The sequence below is a fragment of the Salvelinus sp. IW2-2015 genome, linkage group LG9, assembly GCF_002910315.2.
Source record: "Salvelinus sp. IW2-2015 linkage group LG9, ASM291031v2, whole genome shotgun sequence".
Classification (NCBI taxonomy): Eukaryota; Metazoa; Chordata; class Actinopteri; order Salmoniformes; family Salmonidae; genus Salvelinus; species Salvelinus sp. IW2-2015.
In genome coordinates this window covers 8956622-8974444 of record NC_036849.1, presented here as the reverse complement: position 1 = coordinate 8974444, position 17823 = coordinate 8956622, and the positions used below count along the sequence as shown (strand labels likewise).

Below are 17823 nucleotides of genomic sequence, written 5' to 3'. Positions count from 1 at the left end.
GTGTATTTTCAAATACAAATATTGAACTACTCCCATGCATGTGAACCCAGGGCCCGTATCCACAAAGCATCTCATCGATCAGTACTCCTACTCTGAGATGCTTTGTGGATACAAGGGTCTATTTGGTACTTGAAATAATGAAAATACTTTAAAATACATCCAAAGGAAGTAGTTGATTCAGGCCACATCATTTGAAAATACTCAAACAGATAATAAGTATTTAAATAACAACTAATGTATTTGTTTAACCCAGGTCTGATTGTCACTGAATATCGATTCAATTGTGTGTGTAATAATTAGACAAAATAAAACTCCTGTATTGTCCATACAAGTTTGCAGTGAAGACTTGGAAAACTATATTGCCCTGCTTGGGGTAGAGCAGGGCTGCCAAATCCTGGTCATGAGATTCCGTAAAAACACGCCACTTTTTTTCGTAACAGGTTATGAGAAAGGGTAATTAGATAAGGTTAGGGTTTAGCGAAAATGCTCTCCTAACCTAATACAAAAAGTCACTGCCGGTCGATGCTGTATAGAAGTGGGATTTTTTTAGGGAGTTCCCATCTCCCGGAGGGCCGAAACATTTCTGGTGTTCATCATCTCCTTCTAATCAGGGATTTATTCAGTTCTGGGACACCAGGTGAGTAAAATTAACTACCAGGTAGAAACAAAAACCAGAAGTATTTTTCACTCCAAGACCAGGATTGGGAAAACCTATGCTAGAGTATTTTTCGCTCTTGAATTCTCAGTCATGCTCCCTATGTCATTTACAGGAAGGGCGGTGCCGTTCAGGTAAGGCAGATTCAACACTGAACCACTGCGCCACGTAGAGGAGCTACTGTGAGCGACCAGTAATCAGTTGGAAAACAACCGTGGAATACAGGGGCCAAAGAAGAACATATTTTATTAAAAGTAACAAGTGAGATATTCGGATGCAAAGTAGATCGTTGCGCAAATCTTGAAAGCTGTGGAAAATAAGGAAGTCAGACGTTAGTTCTTGATTTGGGAACATAGAAGAGCAGCAGCATCATGTTTAGTTGGGTGAATAATGAACAAGGAGGCAGAAACAAGGACGGCGAAATGTACCAAACTGTGACGGAGGGTCTTCAACAACTTTACACTAAAAAAATATTACCATTGGAAGAAACGTACCTTTTTCATGATTTCCATTCACCGGCGTTGGAGGCAGCAGATTTTCAGAGCAAGCCAATGGTTCTACTGGTTGGACAGTATTCTACGGGGAAGACGACGTTCATAAGGTAGTCCATCCAGACATCTGCAACAGTTATGCAGACTCATTTTTGTGACAACTGTATTTTACCTACAGGGCCTGCATGTCAAATTATTGAGTTGTTAAATAATCCCTAGGCAAGTACTTTGACAAATTGAGTTGTCAAAATGGGGGGGAATTTATGTCAAAATGTAAATGAGGAAACAACCCGTGATGAAGGTTATTGCCCGCTGCAACCTAATATGTAGTGTTAGAAAATGATCTAACATTATGTTGAGGTTGTAGATGGTTTGTTTCTTAATTTTTCTTTTTACCAATATTCCATGTTCACATTCAATACAACATGAATTAGACTTCCCATTGTCCTTAGATCAGGGGAGGGAGGTGCCACACTAACTGCTTCTTAAATATGTTTTTTTTAATGTCACGAGGTAGTGACATTAAATGTGTGCTGTTGGGTGTACTCAAGGACTGGAGTTGGGAAACATTGCTTAGAGAGAACAAGTTAATCCACCAGCCTGTTCTTGATTGGTTGCTTTTGAGTTTCCACCATTAATATCAATGACATGTCTGGTGACCATTGAAACTTAAGTCTTTTGTGCACTCCAGGTCTCTGAACAACCAACCGCAATAGGTGAGAAATAATAGAACCATTATAAAAGGCTAACTTCTCAGTTTCAATGGCAATTTTGAACACATCATTTTTGACTCATCAGGCCTAGAGCGAACACTGTCAGTTGAGTAACTTGGTGAGCGGCAGGTTCCGCAGCAAGATGGGACATGCAGCTTCACTATCTTTAGGAAAGGAGCCTCTGGTAGTCTGCCAGCCTGCTGAAAGTTGATGCACAATACTGAGAATTAGGTCAACACACCCCTTTTTGTCACAGGGGTAACATCTCACATTGCAGATTATGTGCACACAAGAAGAGAAATGGTTTCAATTTATTCAAATCCCTTTTATTACTTGACCTTCAAGTAAAAAATAAAAATAAAACATTTTTAAAAATCTACTTTAGTGAAAACAGTTTCTTATCCTAAGCAGACTACACAATTACTTGGTGTTTGTACTTCTCCTACACAATAGCTGATTTCATTCTTGCAGCGCTCAGTTACATCAGACAGAATCACACCCAATTCTAAGGAATGTAATGATGAATCAGGGGAGTTGATCATTGCCTGATCCCAGATCTGTTTGTGCTGTCTTGTCAACTCCTATGGTCAATTTCAAGCTGAACGTGATGTGTTTGGCGGAACAATGACCACAGGAGTTGGCAAGACTGCACACAACGATATGGGACGAGACTAGGGTCGAAAGCCATTAACAGTCCTCCTAAAGACATGTCTTCTCCTTTGAGTGGATGTGGCCAAGGCAAGCTGGTGTTCCTCTGTTTGAAGACCTTTGACACAATGTCATCCTCTCACAGGAAGGGCTGAGTACCTATAGCATGGCCAGAACTTTGCAGGAAAAACAATGTTACTGTTTTTCTTTTGTCTTGGGGGGCATATATCAAGCACTCCGCCAGACTTTGAAGTGTCTTGCCTTGGCGGTTGAAAATGTGCCATCCAGTTAAGCCCATATCAAACGAAAAGTGTTTTTTTAACACGCTTGTACACGCTGAATTTGGAATGCACAGGAGCGAATGAGAGTTCAGATGGGACGCGAGCATCTACGGCGTCATAGCGCGTCAAATTCGAAAGCAAGTCTATTTTTCTGGTGTCTATGCAGAGCAATGCTGGTAAAATAAGCAGATAAATTGCGTGGGTCGTTTTGTAGAAAAGGAATTCGAGGAATTATGATCTTCCCTATGCTAGACTAAAGATGTAGTTTAAAATGTATTGGGCTGTAAGGTTTATCAGCCTAGTGGTTTGAGCGTTGGACTTGTAACCGAAAGGTTGCAAGATCAAATCCCGAGCTGATAAGGTAAAAATCAGTCGTTCTGCCCCTGAACAAGGCAGTTAACCCACTGTTCCTAGGCCGTCATTGAAAAATAAGAATTTGTTCTTAACTGACTTGCCTAGTTAAATAAAGGTAAAATAAAATCAGTCAAATAGGCTACATATTTGAAAACAATTGCAGGTTACCTGTGTTGATTTCGATCATAGGCATATAGCCTAGGCAGGCTACGGCTGGGAAACACGAGGAACCCCGATTTCAAGAGAGAATACTGTTGTGTAGATGAACGAGAATAGCTAGAATCTTTCTAAACTGCTCGGGTTTACTAGCTACAACTCTCCTCACGTTCACCGAGGTAAAGACAGATTCAGGTTGGATACTCACCTGTAGTTTTCCTTATGTCCTCCAACAGCTGTTAGGGACCGTCAACATAGTGACAAATCACATTTTTCACATTTCAATAGCTATTTAATCATTACTCCTAAAACTTTCAAAACTGGTTCTAGCTAACCCAATGGCATAGACGCACATTGCGCACACTTTTTTGTTGTTGTTGGTTTACATCTCACATTATTTTACATTTATTTATTGGGAAGCCCCCAATAAACCTGGTGACCTCTGGCTCCAGGCCTCTAGCCGTACACTCCCTGCCCGCCTGCCTGCCCTCTCCCTGGGCCTGAGAGTGTATAGCTTACTCCCTGGAACTATAGACCTCCAGGCCTCCACACCTACTCTCCCTACCCGGTCAAACTTTTTTTGGGGCTTAAGGGCCACGTCAGGATTTTGAAATTCAATGGAGGGACGCATTTTTTGGGGGACCAATTGTTTGTTAAGATTAATTTGCGGGGGCTTCCCAAGTGGTGCAGTGGTCTAAGGCACTGCATCGCAGTGCTTGAGGCGTCACTACAGACCTGGGTTCAATCCAACACATTGGTGCGGCTGGCTTCCGGGTTAAGCGGGCATTGTGTCAAGAAGATACCACGAAATTGGGGAGAAAAAAGGGGTACAAAAAATAAGTACATGTAAGGTGAGTTAAATTCACAAGGGGTACATAGTGAACATAACAAATACAGCTGTTTTATTATGGATTCTCATGGCAATTAAGTTGGCATATGCTGTGTATGTGAATTGACAGTCTCCTCTCGCACGCAAATTTTGATGCCGTTGACGGCGTCTCTCTGTGTGATTTCGACTTTTGGCAGATGGCCTAGCACTCCCATAGTAGTATAGTATGTGGTATTTGCTCATGTGGCATTCACATAAATGTGCATATGCAAGTATTTTTCCGTTGTTCTGTCGAAACAGAAAGGCCTAGTAAAAGTAGGCGTTGGCCTGGTGTTTGTGTAGATGTTTCAGTCAACAGTCAGAGAGCTTTGTAATCATGTTGGAGTCAGACGATCATTACTGCTGTTGTTATATTACCTCATCTTCATCAACCATCATGCCAAGTCCTGTGTTGTATTGATGTAATGTTTTGTAGATCTCAAAATATAAATGTCCACAGTAGTGATTTACTCTGTTCTGTTTCAGGTACCTGCTGGAGCAGGACTTCCCAGGCATGCGGATTGGCCCAGAGCCCACAACGGATGGCTTCATCGCTGTCATGTATGGGGAGAACGAGGGGGTTGTCCCTGGTAACGCTCTGGTGGTCGACCCCAAGAAACCCTTCCGTAAACTCAACGCCTTTGGTAACTCCTTCCTCAATAGGTAAAGTGGACAGTTGTTTTGTTTGTTTGTTTATTACCGCTAACACTTTACATTAAAGGGGAACTGCACCCGCTGATTTGGCCTCGTTTTTTGGCTTGCTCAAGAAATGCTTTGCGGCCATGCCCGAAGTCAAATGTGAGTTGGCTTGGGGGTGTGGTTTGATGTGGGTGTTTTTTGGGTGTGTCCTTGCCACCACCAAGACACACCCATCGTCAGAACCTTGCCCACAGCTGTTTCCCCCCACTCAATCACAACAAACAAACCTCCTGCAGGTTGAGTTCAATAACTACAGGCAAGTGTATGGTGAGAGTTTAGAGAGTTTAGAACTAGGACAGAAGATTTTATAACTGACTTTTTCAGACATAACATAGGTACAGCAGATCCCCTTATTGTATGGGACACTTTTAAGTGTGCCTTTAGAGGCCATGCAATTCAGTACTCATCTATAAAACAAAGGGAATTTAGATCAAAAGAGTCCATATTAACAAAGGAAATTGAAGGACTAACAGTACAGTTAGATAGCAATAAAAACGGTACCATAGAGGCACAGAATAAGTTAGAGGAAAAACAAAAAGAAATGGAGGAACTTATTCAAGAAAGATCCAGTGTAATATATTATAAAAATAAAGCGAACTGGATGGAATATGGGGAAAAATGCACCAAATTCTTTTTCAATCTTCAATATAGAAATGCTACCAAAAAAAATGTATTAAAACTTGTTACAAATGATGGAGTCACGCATGATTCACCAAATGATATTTTGAAAGAGGAAGTAAAGTACTTTAAGAATATGTTTTCGTTTCAGGCTCCTCCATCTCCACTAACTGAAACTAATTGGTAGAAAGAGGAGGAAGGGAAGCGCTACTAAGGTACACTATAGTATATTTTGGTAGATAGAAGGTGCTCTTTGGTAAAAGGTGTAAATTGGTCATCAAAAAGAAAGGAGGACCAAGGCACTCTTCATATAATTAATTAAAATGCCTTTATTAGTATGGCATGTTCAATAGAAACAAAGTTGTTTAAAAACCGACGCGTTTCGGCTGCATGGCCTTCGTCAGGGAGTACAGAAAAATTGTATTCTCTTTTTTCTGTACTCCCTGACGAAGGCCATGCAGCCGAAACGCGTCGGTTTTTAAACAACTTTGTTTCTATTGAACATGCCATACTAATAAAGGCATTTTAATTAATTATATGAAGAGTGCCTTGGTCCTCCTTTCTTTTTGATAACTGAAACTAATTGTATGGATTTTTTTCCTATTAATAATGTAAAATTAACATCTGTACAGAAAGACTCATGTGAAGGCCAAATTACAGAGGAGGAACTGCTTGATGCAATTGGGGCCTTTAAGGATGGGAAAACTCCAGGGCTGGATGGCATACCAGTGGAAGTATACAAAWCTTTTTTTGATATACTCAAAGGACCATTATTTGCTTGTTTTAACCACTCCTATATAAATGGTAGATTATCAGACACGCAACAAGAAGGTCTGATATCGTTATTACTGAAACAGGACCCAAGTGGTATATATAAAGATCCAGTCCAATTAAAAAATTGGAGACCTCTTACACTTCAGTGTTGTGATGCAAAAATCCTAGCAAAATGCTTGGCGCATAGAATAAAAAAAGTTTTGTCAGATATTATTCATCCTAATCAGACAGGTTTTTTACATGGACGATACATTGGAGATAATATAAGGCAAGTACTGGAAACAATAGAACACTATGAAATATCGGGGACACCAGGGTCTGGTTTTCAATAGCTGATTTTGAAAAGCCTTTTGATAAAGTACGACTGGAGTTTATATATAAATGCCTAGAATATTTCAATTTTGGGGAATCTCTTATAAAATGGGTTAAAATTATGTATAGTAACCCTAGGTGTAAAATAGTAAATAATGGCTACATCTCAGAAAATTTTAAACTATCTAGAGGAGTAAAACAAGGTTGTCCACTATCGGCATATCTATTTATTATTCCATCGAAATGTTAGCTGTTAAAATTAGATCAAACATTAATATTAATGGATTAGAAATCCGTGGCTTAAAAACTAAGGTGTCATTGTACGCTGATGATTCAGTTTTCTTTTAAAACCACAACTAGAGTCTCTCCACGGCCTCATAGAGATCTAGATACCTTTTTTTATTTTTTTTATTTTACCGTTATTTTACCAGGTAAGTTGACTGAGACACGTTCTCATTTGCAGCAACGACCTGGGGAATAGTTACAGGGGAGAGGAGGGGATGAAGAGCCAATTGTAAACTTTGCTATCCTCTCTGGATTAAAACAAATATGATAAATGTACCATATTACGTATTGGATCACTAAAAAATCACACATTTTATATTGCCATTTAGTTTACCAATTAAATGGTCTGACGGAGATGTGACATACTCGGTATAAAATCCCAAAAGAAAGAAATGATCTCACTCCAATAAATTTTATAGAAAGTTAGCAAAAAAAGATAAGATCTTGCTACCATGGAAAGGAAAATACCTGTCTATTTGTGGAAAAATCCCTGATTAACTCTTTAGTCATATCACAGTTTACCTATTTGCTTATGGTTTTGCTACACTAGTGACCTGCTTTTTAAATTATATGAACAAAAAATATTCCATTTTATTTGGACCGGCAAGCCCAGATAAAATTAAAAAGGGCCTATTTATATAACGAATATGAATTCAGGGAGGATTAAATTATATTAAACATTAGACTCTCACTAAAAAGGCATCAGTAACAAAAGTTATACTTAATCAACTGGTCTCCTAGTAAATTGGTACAATGTCTCATCCTATGTTCAAGAAGGCCTTTTTCCCTTTATCAGATTACACCGCTCACTTTCGGTTGTTTGAAAAGGAATAATCTCCAAAATATCCTATTTTTTAAAAAGCCTTAGAAAGTTGGTTGCAATTCAGTTTAATCCACCTGAAAGGACGGAACAAATAGTACAACAAATATTGTGGTTAAATTCATATAGTATGTAAAAACACGTATTTATCGAAGAAATGTTTAAAAAGGTTAATTTTTGTGAATAATCAAAAATAGGACTGGTGGAGTTATGTCACACATGCAGCTAACACAGACATATGGAAATGTCTGCTCTACCCAAAATTACAACCAATTAATTGCAGCATTACCACAAAAATGGAAGAGGCAAGTAGAAGGGGAAAAAGTAAGGAACTTGTATGTCGGCCCTGTATTAAAGAACATAAATGGTTAAAGAAAAGTGTGATAATAAAACATATACCAATTTCATTTAAGACCAAAAAACTGACAGCTGTGCCATATAATTGCAAAATAGTTGGAAGAGATTTTCGATGTACCCATTCCATGGCACATGGTTTATGAATTGATACGGAAACAACGCCGGATTCAAAACTTCGAATTTTTCAATTTAAATTACTGTACAAAATTCTTGCAACTAATAGAATGTTATATATATGGGGTATACAATCTTCCCAGCTCTGCAGATTCTGTTGTGAGGAGGCAGAGTCATTAGATCATTTATTTTGGTATTGTCCATATGTAGCTCGTTTTGTGTCACAGGTCCAGGAATGGCTGAAGAATTGCAACATTTGCCTAGAACTAACGCTACAGATAGCAATACTGGGGAATTGAAAGCCATAGTCAATCAATCAAATAATATAATATTTTAGCAAAAATGTTTATTTTTAATTTACAATCTGTAGAGCTATGAGAATAGGAAGGTTCAAATCTTTTGGTGAGCATCACAGCACAGTTGAAAAATATATGGCAAATAAAAATCCGAAATGGATGATGTTGGAAGTAGATGGGAGGGGTTGAGTGGAACTGAGGGTGGGACTAATAACAGTATAAACAATGTAGGGCATGCGGGATCTGTGAAATGTGTATAGGTGCGGAGCTTTTGGGAAATAGCACAGTTACAGTGGAAATAAAATTGGATGGACAACAGAAATAGAGGAAGGACTAAGAACAAACAGAGAAACTAATGTAAAGTAGACTGTGTCTGTAAAATAGGTATAAGATGTATAAATTGAAGGTAAAAGCAGAAGTGTTTATTAGTTTACTCCAATTGGGGGAGCGGTGGTAGGGTTGCGGGGAATAATAATAAAGGTATATTCTTTAAAAAAGTATGTCTATATAGGTATGTGTATGTATATATGTGTATATGTATGCATGCGTGTATGGATATATATATTTACCCAAAAAAATATGGGGGATTGGAAATGATGCAGACAATTACATTGGAAGCAACATTCTTTCCGCAATATTAAGCTGATCCACCCCTAAAAAAAATATATATATTTTTAAAAAGTGTATGGTGAGATGCCAGAATAATCTTTGAATAGGTCAGTAGCCTACAGATTAATATGAGAAGAATGCATTTGCTGATTTTATGTAGATACTCTAAACTTTATTTGTTAAATTTTAAATGTATTAACAGGTCCATGTAGAATAAACAAAACTTTACATCATACCATAGAAGCAGTGTTCTGCTAATATAACTAACAATGTGTACCTTTCATTGTCATTCCCAGCCGATACAGATACTGTGCCTATCTGCATTTTGTTTGGTGGTAATGGTAAACTTGGCAAACAATTTATTGGTCATACCTTCCTGTGCGGTGTCCCGTATACAACAGGAGTTCCCTGATCCTGGTGCAGAATACACAGGGTTTCTCCCTCCCCATATTGACTGAAGCCATTCAATTAAATAATAAAAAAAGACAATACAAGTCAAATTTGTCTAGTAAACTTTTAATGCAGAGTTCCAGGTCTCTTCATTCAGAGACATCAGTATCAAGCCTGTCTGTCAGTCTGGACTTCATCACATCATCTTGCAAGTCTCCATGTTCTGGCTCCATACATGTTTTTGTGAACACATACACACATAGTCACTGTTCTATTACCAATGGCAATTAGGATAGGTGATATCTGACAAACAAACATACTATGTTGAAGTTTGAACAGGTCAGACTAAACCTACCTAATTCTGGTCTCGCCATCAAACGACTGAGGCTGGCTTCTGGCAATAGCATCTACAGTACTCTCCATCTGTAGAAATAGGCAGAGTTGATGCAGTTCATTTGTGACATGGAATGAAAAGGGTGTTGCAAATACTGGACATTTCTGCTGTACTGTATTATTAGTAATCACCTTCAGTCCCACATTGTGGATGTGTTGAGTGCCAGGTCTCTCTCCATTCAGAGACGTCTGTACTAGAGGTCGACCGATTAATCGGAATGGCCGATTAATTAGGGCCGATTTCAAGTTTTCATAACAATCGGAAATCGGTAATTTTGGGCGACGATTTTTTTTTTTTTTTTTTTTTTACACCTTTATTTAACTAGGCAAGTCAGTTAAGAACACATTCTTATTTTCAATGACGGCCTAGGAACGGAACTAGGAACTATTAACTGCCTTGTTCAGGGGCAGAACGACAGATTTTTATCTTGTCAGCTTAGGGATTCAATCTTGCAACCTTACGGTTAACTAGTCGAACGCTCTAACCACCTGCCTCACGAGGAGCCCGCCTGTTACGCGAATGCAGTAAGAAGCCAAGGTAAGTTGCTAGCTGGCATTAAACTTATCTTATAAAAAACAATCAATCATAATCACTAGTTAACTACACATGGTTGATGATATTACTAGTTTATCTAGCGTGTCCTGCGTTGCATATAATCGATGCGGTGCGTATCGTTGCTCCAATGTGTACCTAACCATAAACATCAATGCCYTTCTTAAAATCAATACACAGAAGTATATATTTTTAAACCTGCATATTTAGCTAAAATAAATACAGGTTAGCAGGCAATATTAACCAGGTGAAATTGTGTCACTTCTCTTGCGTTCATTGCACGCAGAGTCAGGGTATATGCAACAGTTTGGGCCGCCTGGCTCATTGCGATCTAATTTGCCAGAATTTTACGTAATTATGACATAACATTGAAGGTTGTGCAATGTAACAGGAATATTTAGACTGATGGATGCCACCCGTTAGATAAAATACGGAACGGTTCCGTATTTCACTGAAAGAATAAATGTTTTGTTTTTGCGAGATGATAGTTTCCGGATTCGACCATATTAATGACCTAAGGCTCGTATTACTGTGTGTTATTATGTTAAAATTAAGTCTATGATTTGATAGAGCAGTCTGACTGAGCGATGGTGGGCAACAGCAGGCTCGTAAGCATTCATTCAAACAGCACTTTCGTGCGTTTTGCCAGCAGCTCTGCTGTTTATGAATTCAAGCCTATCAACTCCCGAGATTAGGCTGGTGTAACCGATGTGAAATGGCTAGCTAGTTTGCGGGGTGCGCGCTAATAGCGTTTCAAACGTCACTCGCTCTGAGACTTAGAGTAGTTGTTCCCCGTGCTCTGCATGGGTAACGCTGCTTCGAGGGTGGCTGTTGTCGATGTGTTCCTGGTTCGAGCCCAGGTAGCGGCGAGGAGAGGGATGGAAGCTATACTGTTACACTGGCAATACTAAAGTCTAAAGTGCCTATAAGAACATCAAATAGTCAAAGGTATATGAAATACAAATCGTATAGAGATTATTCGGTATCGGCTTTTTTTGGGGTCCTCCAATAATCGGTATATTGAAAAATCATAATCGGTCGACCTCTAGTCTGTACCAAGCCTGTCCGTTGATCAGGACTCCATCACATCATCTTGCAAGTCTCCAAGTGCTGGCTCAATAGGTCCATCTGTGAACACATGCACACATAGTCACTGTTCTAATACCAATGGCAGTTAGGATATGTGATATCTGACAAACAAACATACTATGTTGAAGTTTGAACAGGACTTTGCCAGCTCCACATTGATTGGCATGGCAGCGTAGATCAGCTCCTGGCCCCTCATCAAATATACTGGATGCACACACACACACACACGATTACGTTATCAATGGTTGTTATGAGTAGCCTGGTGCAACCAACCTGATCGATGTGTTCACCTTTCTATTTGACTTCAGATATCATACGATGTGAAATGGAATAGTGAACACAGCGATCAGTTTAGGTTATGCCCTAGACATTAAATGGATCTAGGAAGTAGAAAATAAGCAACAAATAATATCAGTTTAAATAAATTATGTTTCACAATTGGGTTATCAAATGTATCAAAATAATAAAGTGGGTTACCGTCTGTATTTGTACAAATGATGAGCCTGTGGAAGCTGTTGCCGCTGACAGGTGAAGGTTGATGGCCGGATACTTACAAAAATGTGTCTGACTGTTCCATTCATAGGAATGCTCAATGCGAGAGCATGTCTGCATGATGCTGATGAGGGCCTCTTTGCTGGTCTTCTCTAGGCTGCATGTTTGGCTGCAAGCTGGACATCTCTCAAGCAACTGCAGCATGCAATCTTATGAGGTGGTGTTGACTGGGAGGGCCTGTGAAAGGGTGATATAATTGACGACCGAGTGGTAAATTGCATTTTTTTCGAAAGAAAGGACAAAGCTTTTTGCTAGTGCACTTCATGACCACAATGATGACTAGTTATAACTGCTTGGCTGTGGAATAAGCCTACTAGTTTATTAAGCCAGGCATTTTTTTATACTACAATTCACAACACACCTTACCTGTCATTGTTGATGGAGCCATCTTTGTCACCAGGGCAGTAACTCGGGTCACTATCAGAGGCCTCATGATGGCGTGTCCTTTTCATAAGAGTCGAGGGAGATTTTGGCAACAATGGTGTCACGAGGGTAATTGTCTCATGACGCACATTTATTCTGAGGTCTTCCCTGACGAGCTGTGAAAATAGCAAGTGAACAGTGAATGAAATTATTTTTGGATGTCACTAAACAATTGCAATCATATTTCTGGACATTTGCTCCTTCTGGTAGGTCCTGGCATCCGTTCATAACCAGGGGATGAGTCTGGCACCCAACTGCACTTTGTCTAACACAAAAACAGGGTCAACGATTGTGATCATCCCTCACTTATGCATATAGTTAGAGAAATAAGGTGATCTCGTTTGGAAGCTAATTCTATGCTTTACCAATGTAGACTGACTGGCTCCAAATTGGATTCAGGCCAGTGACGCCGTTACACTATGCAACCAACTGTGACATGTTTTGTTATGGCCCTGGGTTGGTTTGAGTTTGTTGCTGCTAGTTCGAACACTGTTGTAGTCACACGGGGCTGCAGCCTAGTGGTTAGAGCATTGGGCCAGTAACCGAAAGGTTGCTGGATCGAATCCCCGAGCTAACATGGTCAAAATCTGTAGTTCTGACTCTGAACAAGGCAGTTAACCCACTATTCCCCAGTAGGCTGTCATTGTAAATAAGAATTTGTTCTTACCTGACTTGCCTAGTTAAATAAAATAAACACACAAGTTAGCTAGTACCACCCTAGCTGCATCCAATATTTATTTGTGCCATAGACATGGGTTGCACATTGTAGGCTAATTTGACTGTAAAAGTAACTTATGGAATGACATTGCTCAAGTAGGCTAATATCTGTTGCCATTACTGTTAGCTAGCTAATATACGCTGGTCCCCTCAATCTTAGTTAGCTGGCTAAAGTTATAGCTACTGCTTCTTAAGTCAATCTGGCGACCATCACAATCATGACAAAAGGTTCTCCTACTAATTATTTGCCTACTTCTGAAAGGTTATCGTGTTTTCAAGCCAAATCCGAGTTGTATTGAGGTAGGCTAACATTAGCCTGCTAGCTGGGTAGCTGTGCTAGTGACCATTGGGGACTAACAAACTCCAACCACGTATTCCGTACGTTAGGGTCCTTCAGCAAGGCATGCAAACCATAGTTGGCTGTGCATCCTGCTGGAAGCATGCATTGCCGAGCCGGAGGCATGGTCATTCCATATAGGGCTTTTCAGTCCCAATGGCCATGATCCTTTTGAACCCGTTGGGGGAGAAGAATCAACGGAGCCCCATTTAATGAAGGGGGGCAAAGTGGGCGGAGGGGCGATTTGCACGTGTAGCTTAGCAAAAGGGGGCATGAATTATTGACATTGTAATCTAAACCCAACCTTCATTTACTTGTTGTGACGCATTCAGGTTTAAAACTCAGTTTTAGACGAGGCTGAATTTATGACGACAAATTCCTATTTACACTTTGTAGTCAATTTTGACACTAGAATATATGTTGCTGAATCATATTGATGCGACAGGCCTTTTTCAAAGAGATTAGATCAGGGGTGGGCAAACTTTTTGGCTCAATGGCCACATTGGGATTTTGAAATTCAACGGAGGGCCGTATTTTTTCGGGGACCAATTGTTTGTTAAAATCAATTTGTGGGGGCCTCCCGAGTGGTGCAGTGGTCTAAGGCACTGCATCGCAGTGCTTGAGGCTTCACTACAGACCTGGGTTCGATCCCAGTCTGTCACAGCTGGCCGTGACTGGGAGACCCATGACGCGGCGCACAATTTGGCCCAGCGTCGTCCGGGTTAGTAGAGGGTTTGGCTGGCCGAGATTACCTTGTTCCATCGCGCTCTAGCGACTCCTGTGGCGGGCCTGGCGCATGCATGCTGACACGGTCACCAGGTGTACGGTGTTTCCTCCGACACATTGGTGCGGCTGGCTTCCGGGTTAAGCATACATTGTGTCAAGAAGTAGTGCGGCTTGGCTGGGTCGTGTTTCGGAGGATGCACAGCTCTCGACCTTCGCCTCTCCCATACAGTCTGTACGGGAGTTGCAGCGATGGGACAAGACTATAACTACTAATTGGGGAGAAAAAAAATAAAAATGTCTTTAAATATTTATTTTAAATGTCTCACGGGCTGGATTGAAGTGCCCGGTGGATTAGTTTGTTTTTAGGGACAGCCGTTTTTTAAGTTGCTTTCACAAAGCTGCTTTCACATTATGTAACAACAATATTGTAACAAGTAATTAGTGTTACACACAGGTATATGCATAGAATTACATTACTTTAATTTGAAGGATCTGTGCGTATAAGAGCAACTCGATGTCAGGGGTTACCCACATAGTGACAATTATTACTGAAATACTGTGGCATGTGGAACTTTCCATTACATAAATAGGCAGCTGAGCCTTGGTAGAGGCTTTGAGCAGAGATTTGTGGAATTGCTATCAGCCCCCCTAGCTGATAACTCAAGGTGAAGACATTTTCTTTGATATGAGGATTGATTACAACCAGACACCACCTCCCACTGCCCCATGATCTATTATCTTCTCTACGTTTACCTCCCTCTCTCACTTTGTCCTAATAAATCAGACATTAGTGACATGGGGGTCCCCTGTTCATTATAACATCCTGTATAATTAGTTCTTGTGCAACAAGGAAACATATTTGAAATGTTATTTTTTCACATTCTAAACATGTTTTGTTGAGTACATTTGTCCAATCCTGCGTTCCTGCAGTGCAAACAAACAAAAAAAGATTTAGCTTTTCTCCCTGTGGTTAGAAGGTTTGGTTGGATCCATATTATTTACGTGATCATGTTCTAAAAAAGCAGAAGTTAGCGATTTATTTTGGTATTGTCGTCCCATTTCTTCCTGTCAGCCCAGCCCTTTTGACATAGCTGTCATTTTTTTCCGAAAACAGTTAGGAGAGGGAAGTGACTGTCACTTTTCATTTAGTGTGAGCTACAACTACAATATCTTGGATGTCTGTTGTTGGCTCAGTCAAGAGGTTCTCTTAGCTTTAATTTTAGCCTAACAACACTTGTCTGTAGCATGTTTCCTATTTCCAGATATTTGTAATCCATGGGAAATGGTTAAGTACTTATATGACAGTTGGCCAAGTTAAGGTCAAAGACATTCCTGACAGAACAGTGGACGTCTCCTCCTTTCCAGAGAACCTCTGACAATGCACATTGTTTCCAGTGGACGCTAATGTGCGTCACACAAGATGTCACTTGGAGTATGCCCCCCCCCCAAACTCAGTTATTTTACTTTGCGGAATTTATAGCGCTTAAGAAGGCACAATGGTTGCATACTAGGCCTACATCATGTTTTTGTTTTTGCAGTTGAATCCTTCCTGCCCAAGTGCCCAGACAAAAATAATAGACTTCACCGGTGTTGGCCTGAATCTGCCAACAAGCCAGATTTACGGCTATCACTAATGCTATCTCTGTTACCATCACACGTGATCTGAATGGCTGAATCCCTGCCCTTCCAAAGCAAAAACATACCAGCTTAGAAATGGGAAAGGATGGGATAAAAAAAAGAGGAAGAAAATGTTTTGACAACATGAGTTTAGCAGGGTGTTTTTCTGGAGCTGCTCTTCAACTCATGTCTGTAACATGTATTGTGTTTTCTCTTCTCCTGTAGGTTAATCTGTTCCCAGATCCCTAACCAGGTCCTCCGGGGTATTAGTATAATTGACACACCAGGAATCCTGTCTGGAGAGAAGCAACGCATTAGCCGAGGTCAGTAGCTAGCTATCGAGCTGAGATTGATGCAGGAGGAAGGCCTGTATCAATCAAACTACCCAACTTGGAGAGCTATGGTAGTACATTGCTTTAAGAAATAATAGTTATTTTGTTTATGATGAATCAATTTAACAAGTCTATGCTTGTTTGTATACATTTCACAGGTGCAGATATTTCACATACTGGCTTTTTATTCTGAAGTGCACTAATTTGATAAAACTAATGGTAAATGGGTAGCTATCAAGTGTGATTTTAAAGTGTCAAAGCATGGGTTGTAGAGCTGTGTTAAGTGTGTTGTGTAGTTCTTGTCAACGGATAGGTCACTATGCCAGCTGTTTGTCCTAATTGTACCAATATTACATCTGATAATATCACAACATGATGCAATGCCTCCAGTGCTGTAGTTATGTTTTCTCCATAATTAGAATCCAACATTGGCTTTCCAAGCCTCCACTGGAGACCCTGAGATATGAAGTCATACTGAAGTAGGTCTTACGACCCTGCTACACTGCAACCATTGGGCAACTGGCGTTGCAGTCAGACATCAGCCGTTGAGGGAATGCTTCCTTTAAAAATCTATGAAAGCTGCTCTACTGCCCATGTTGCGCTCATGTTGTGTCGCGTCCAATGACAGCATCCAAGCTCAAGAATCGCAGAGGTTCAATTCTTGATTCCTGCATTCATTCTATCTTGTGAATTGAAATTGTGAGAAAAAAAACTTGATTTTGGCTGCTTATTTTATTTGGATATCCATTAGCTGTTGCGAAAGCAGCAGCTACTCTTCCTGGGGTCCACACGAAACAGGAAACATGACAATACAGAATATTAATAGACAAGAACAGGTCAAGGACAGAAGTACATACTATAAATGTAAAAATGACACACAGCCTACATTTTATTACAGACACACAAAATATCTAGGTCAGGTAGGGGAGAGCTGTTGTGCTGTGAGGTGTTGCTTTTAGGGCTGTCCCCGACTAAAATAAATCTTGGTCGACTTAGATCTGTCCTGTTTCAACCAATTGATTGGTGGAAATGTTTTTACTTATTTTTCCATATATAGACAAAATAAAATCAACTGCATATCCACTGAGCTTGTCTGATGCTTTAAGCACACTGTTTTAAATAATTAAGACACGTAAATTACTCAAAAAAGAGCCCGATGGTCACACTGTGTTAAAAGAAATGACAGCGAGTGCCTGTGTGACTGGCGCAAGTTGTTGCTCTCCTCCCTGCTGCGGTGAAGAGGCACCACAGCAAGTTTTTATCACACTGTCCGTGCTGAAGCTGTAACATAATTACAGCCATTTTAGTTTCTTTCTTGTTTGTAACTGAAAAGTTCTGTTACTGAAATCACTTTGTTTAAGAAAGACATTCCCTATTCCCTCAACCCTTGCTCTCTTTACGTGAAACATGTAAGCATCGCATGCATGTGACCAATAGGTCCTGCCCTATAGCCTATAATAATCACATCAATTAATTGGTTAAAACAAAATGGATGTGGAGGACGTGTGAAATAAACTCGAAACGAGCAAGTGTTTACTGGTTGCTCAGGAGGGAAAAGGGAAGTCAGATCTGTGGGAGACATTTGACTTAGTTGTGGAAACTACTGGAGGGTATAGGAGCAACCGTTGCGTGAGTATTATGTGT

The 17823-nt window shown here is 40.1% G+C and overlaps 1 protein-coding gene across 2 annotated transcripts in view; it reads left to right on the top strand.

The window, feature by feature from the left end:
- The first annotated feature begins 544 nt into the window (after nucleotides 1-544).
- Nucleotides 545-17823, top strand: part of ehd4 (EH-domain containing 4) — a 29418-nt gene continuing 12139 nt past the window's right edge. Inside the window, exons 1-4 of one of the 2 annotated variants that reach the window (XM_023994173.2) lie at nucleotides 545-637; nucleotides 771-1256; nucleotides 4653-4829; nucleotides 16073-16170. In XM_023994173.2, coding sequence (XP_023849941.1) covers nucleotides 1027-1256; nucleotides 4653-4829; nucleotides 16073-16170 — 505 coding nt within the window. In that variant the 5' untranslated portion in view covers nucleotides 545-637; nucleotides 771-1026. Of the gene's footprint in view, nucleotides 638-685; nucleotides 1257-4652; nucleotides 4830-16072; nucleotides 16171-17823 lie in introns of those variants that run through there. The other variant, XM_023994172.2, reaches the window with a different exon arrangement.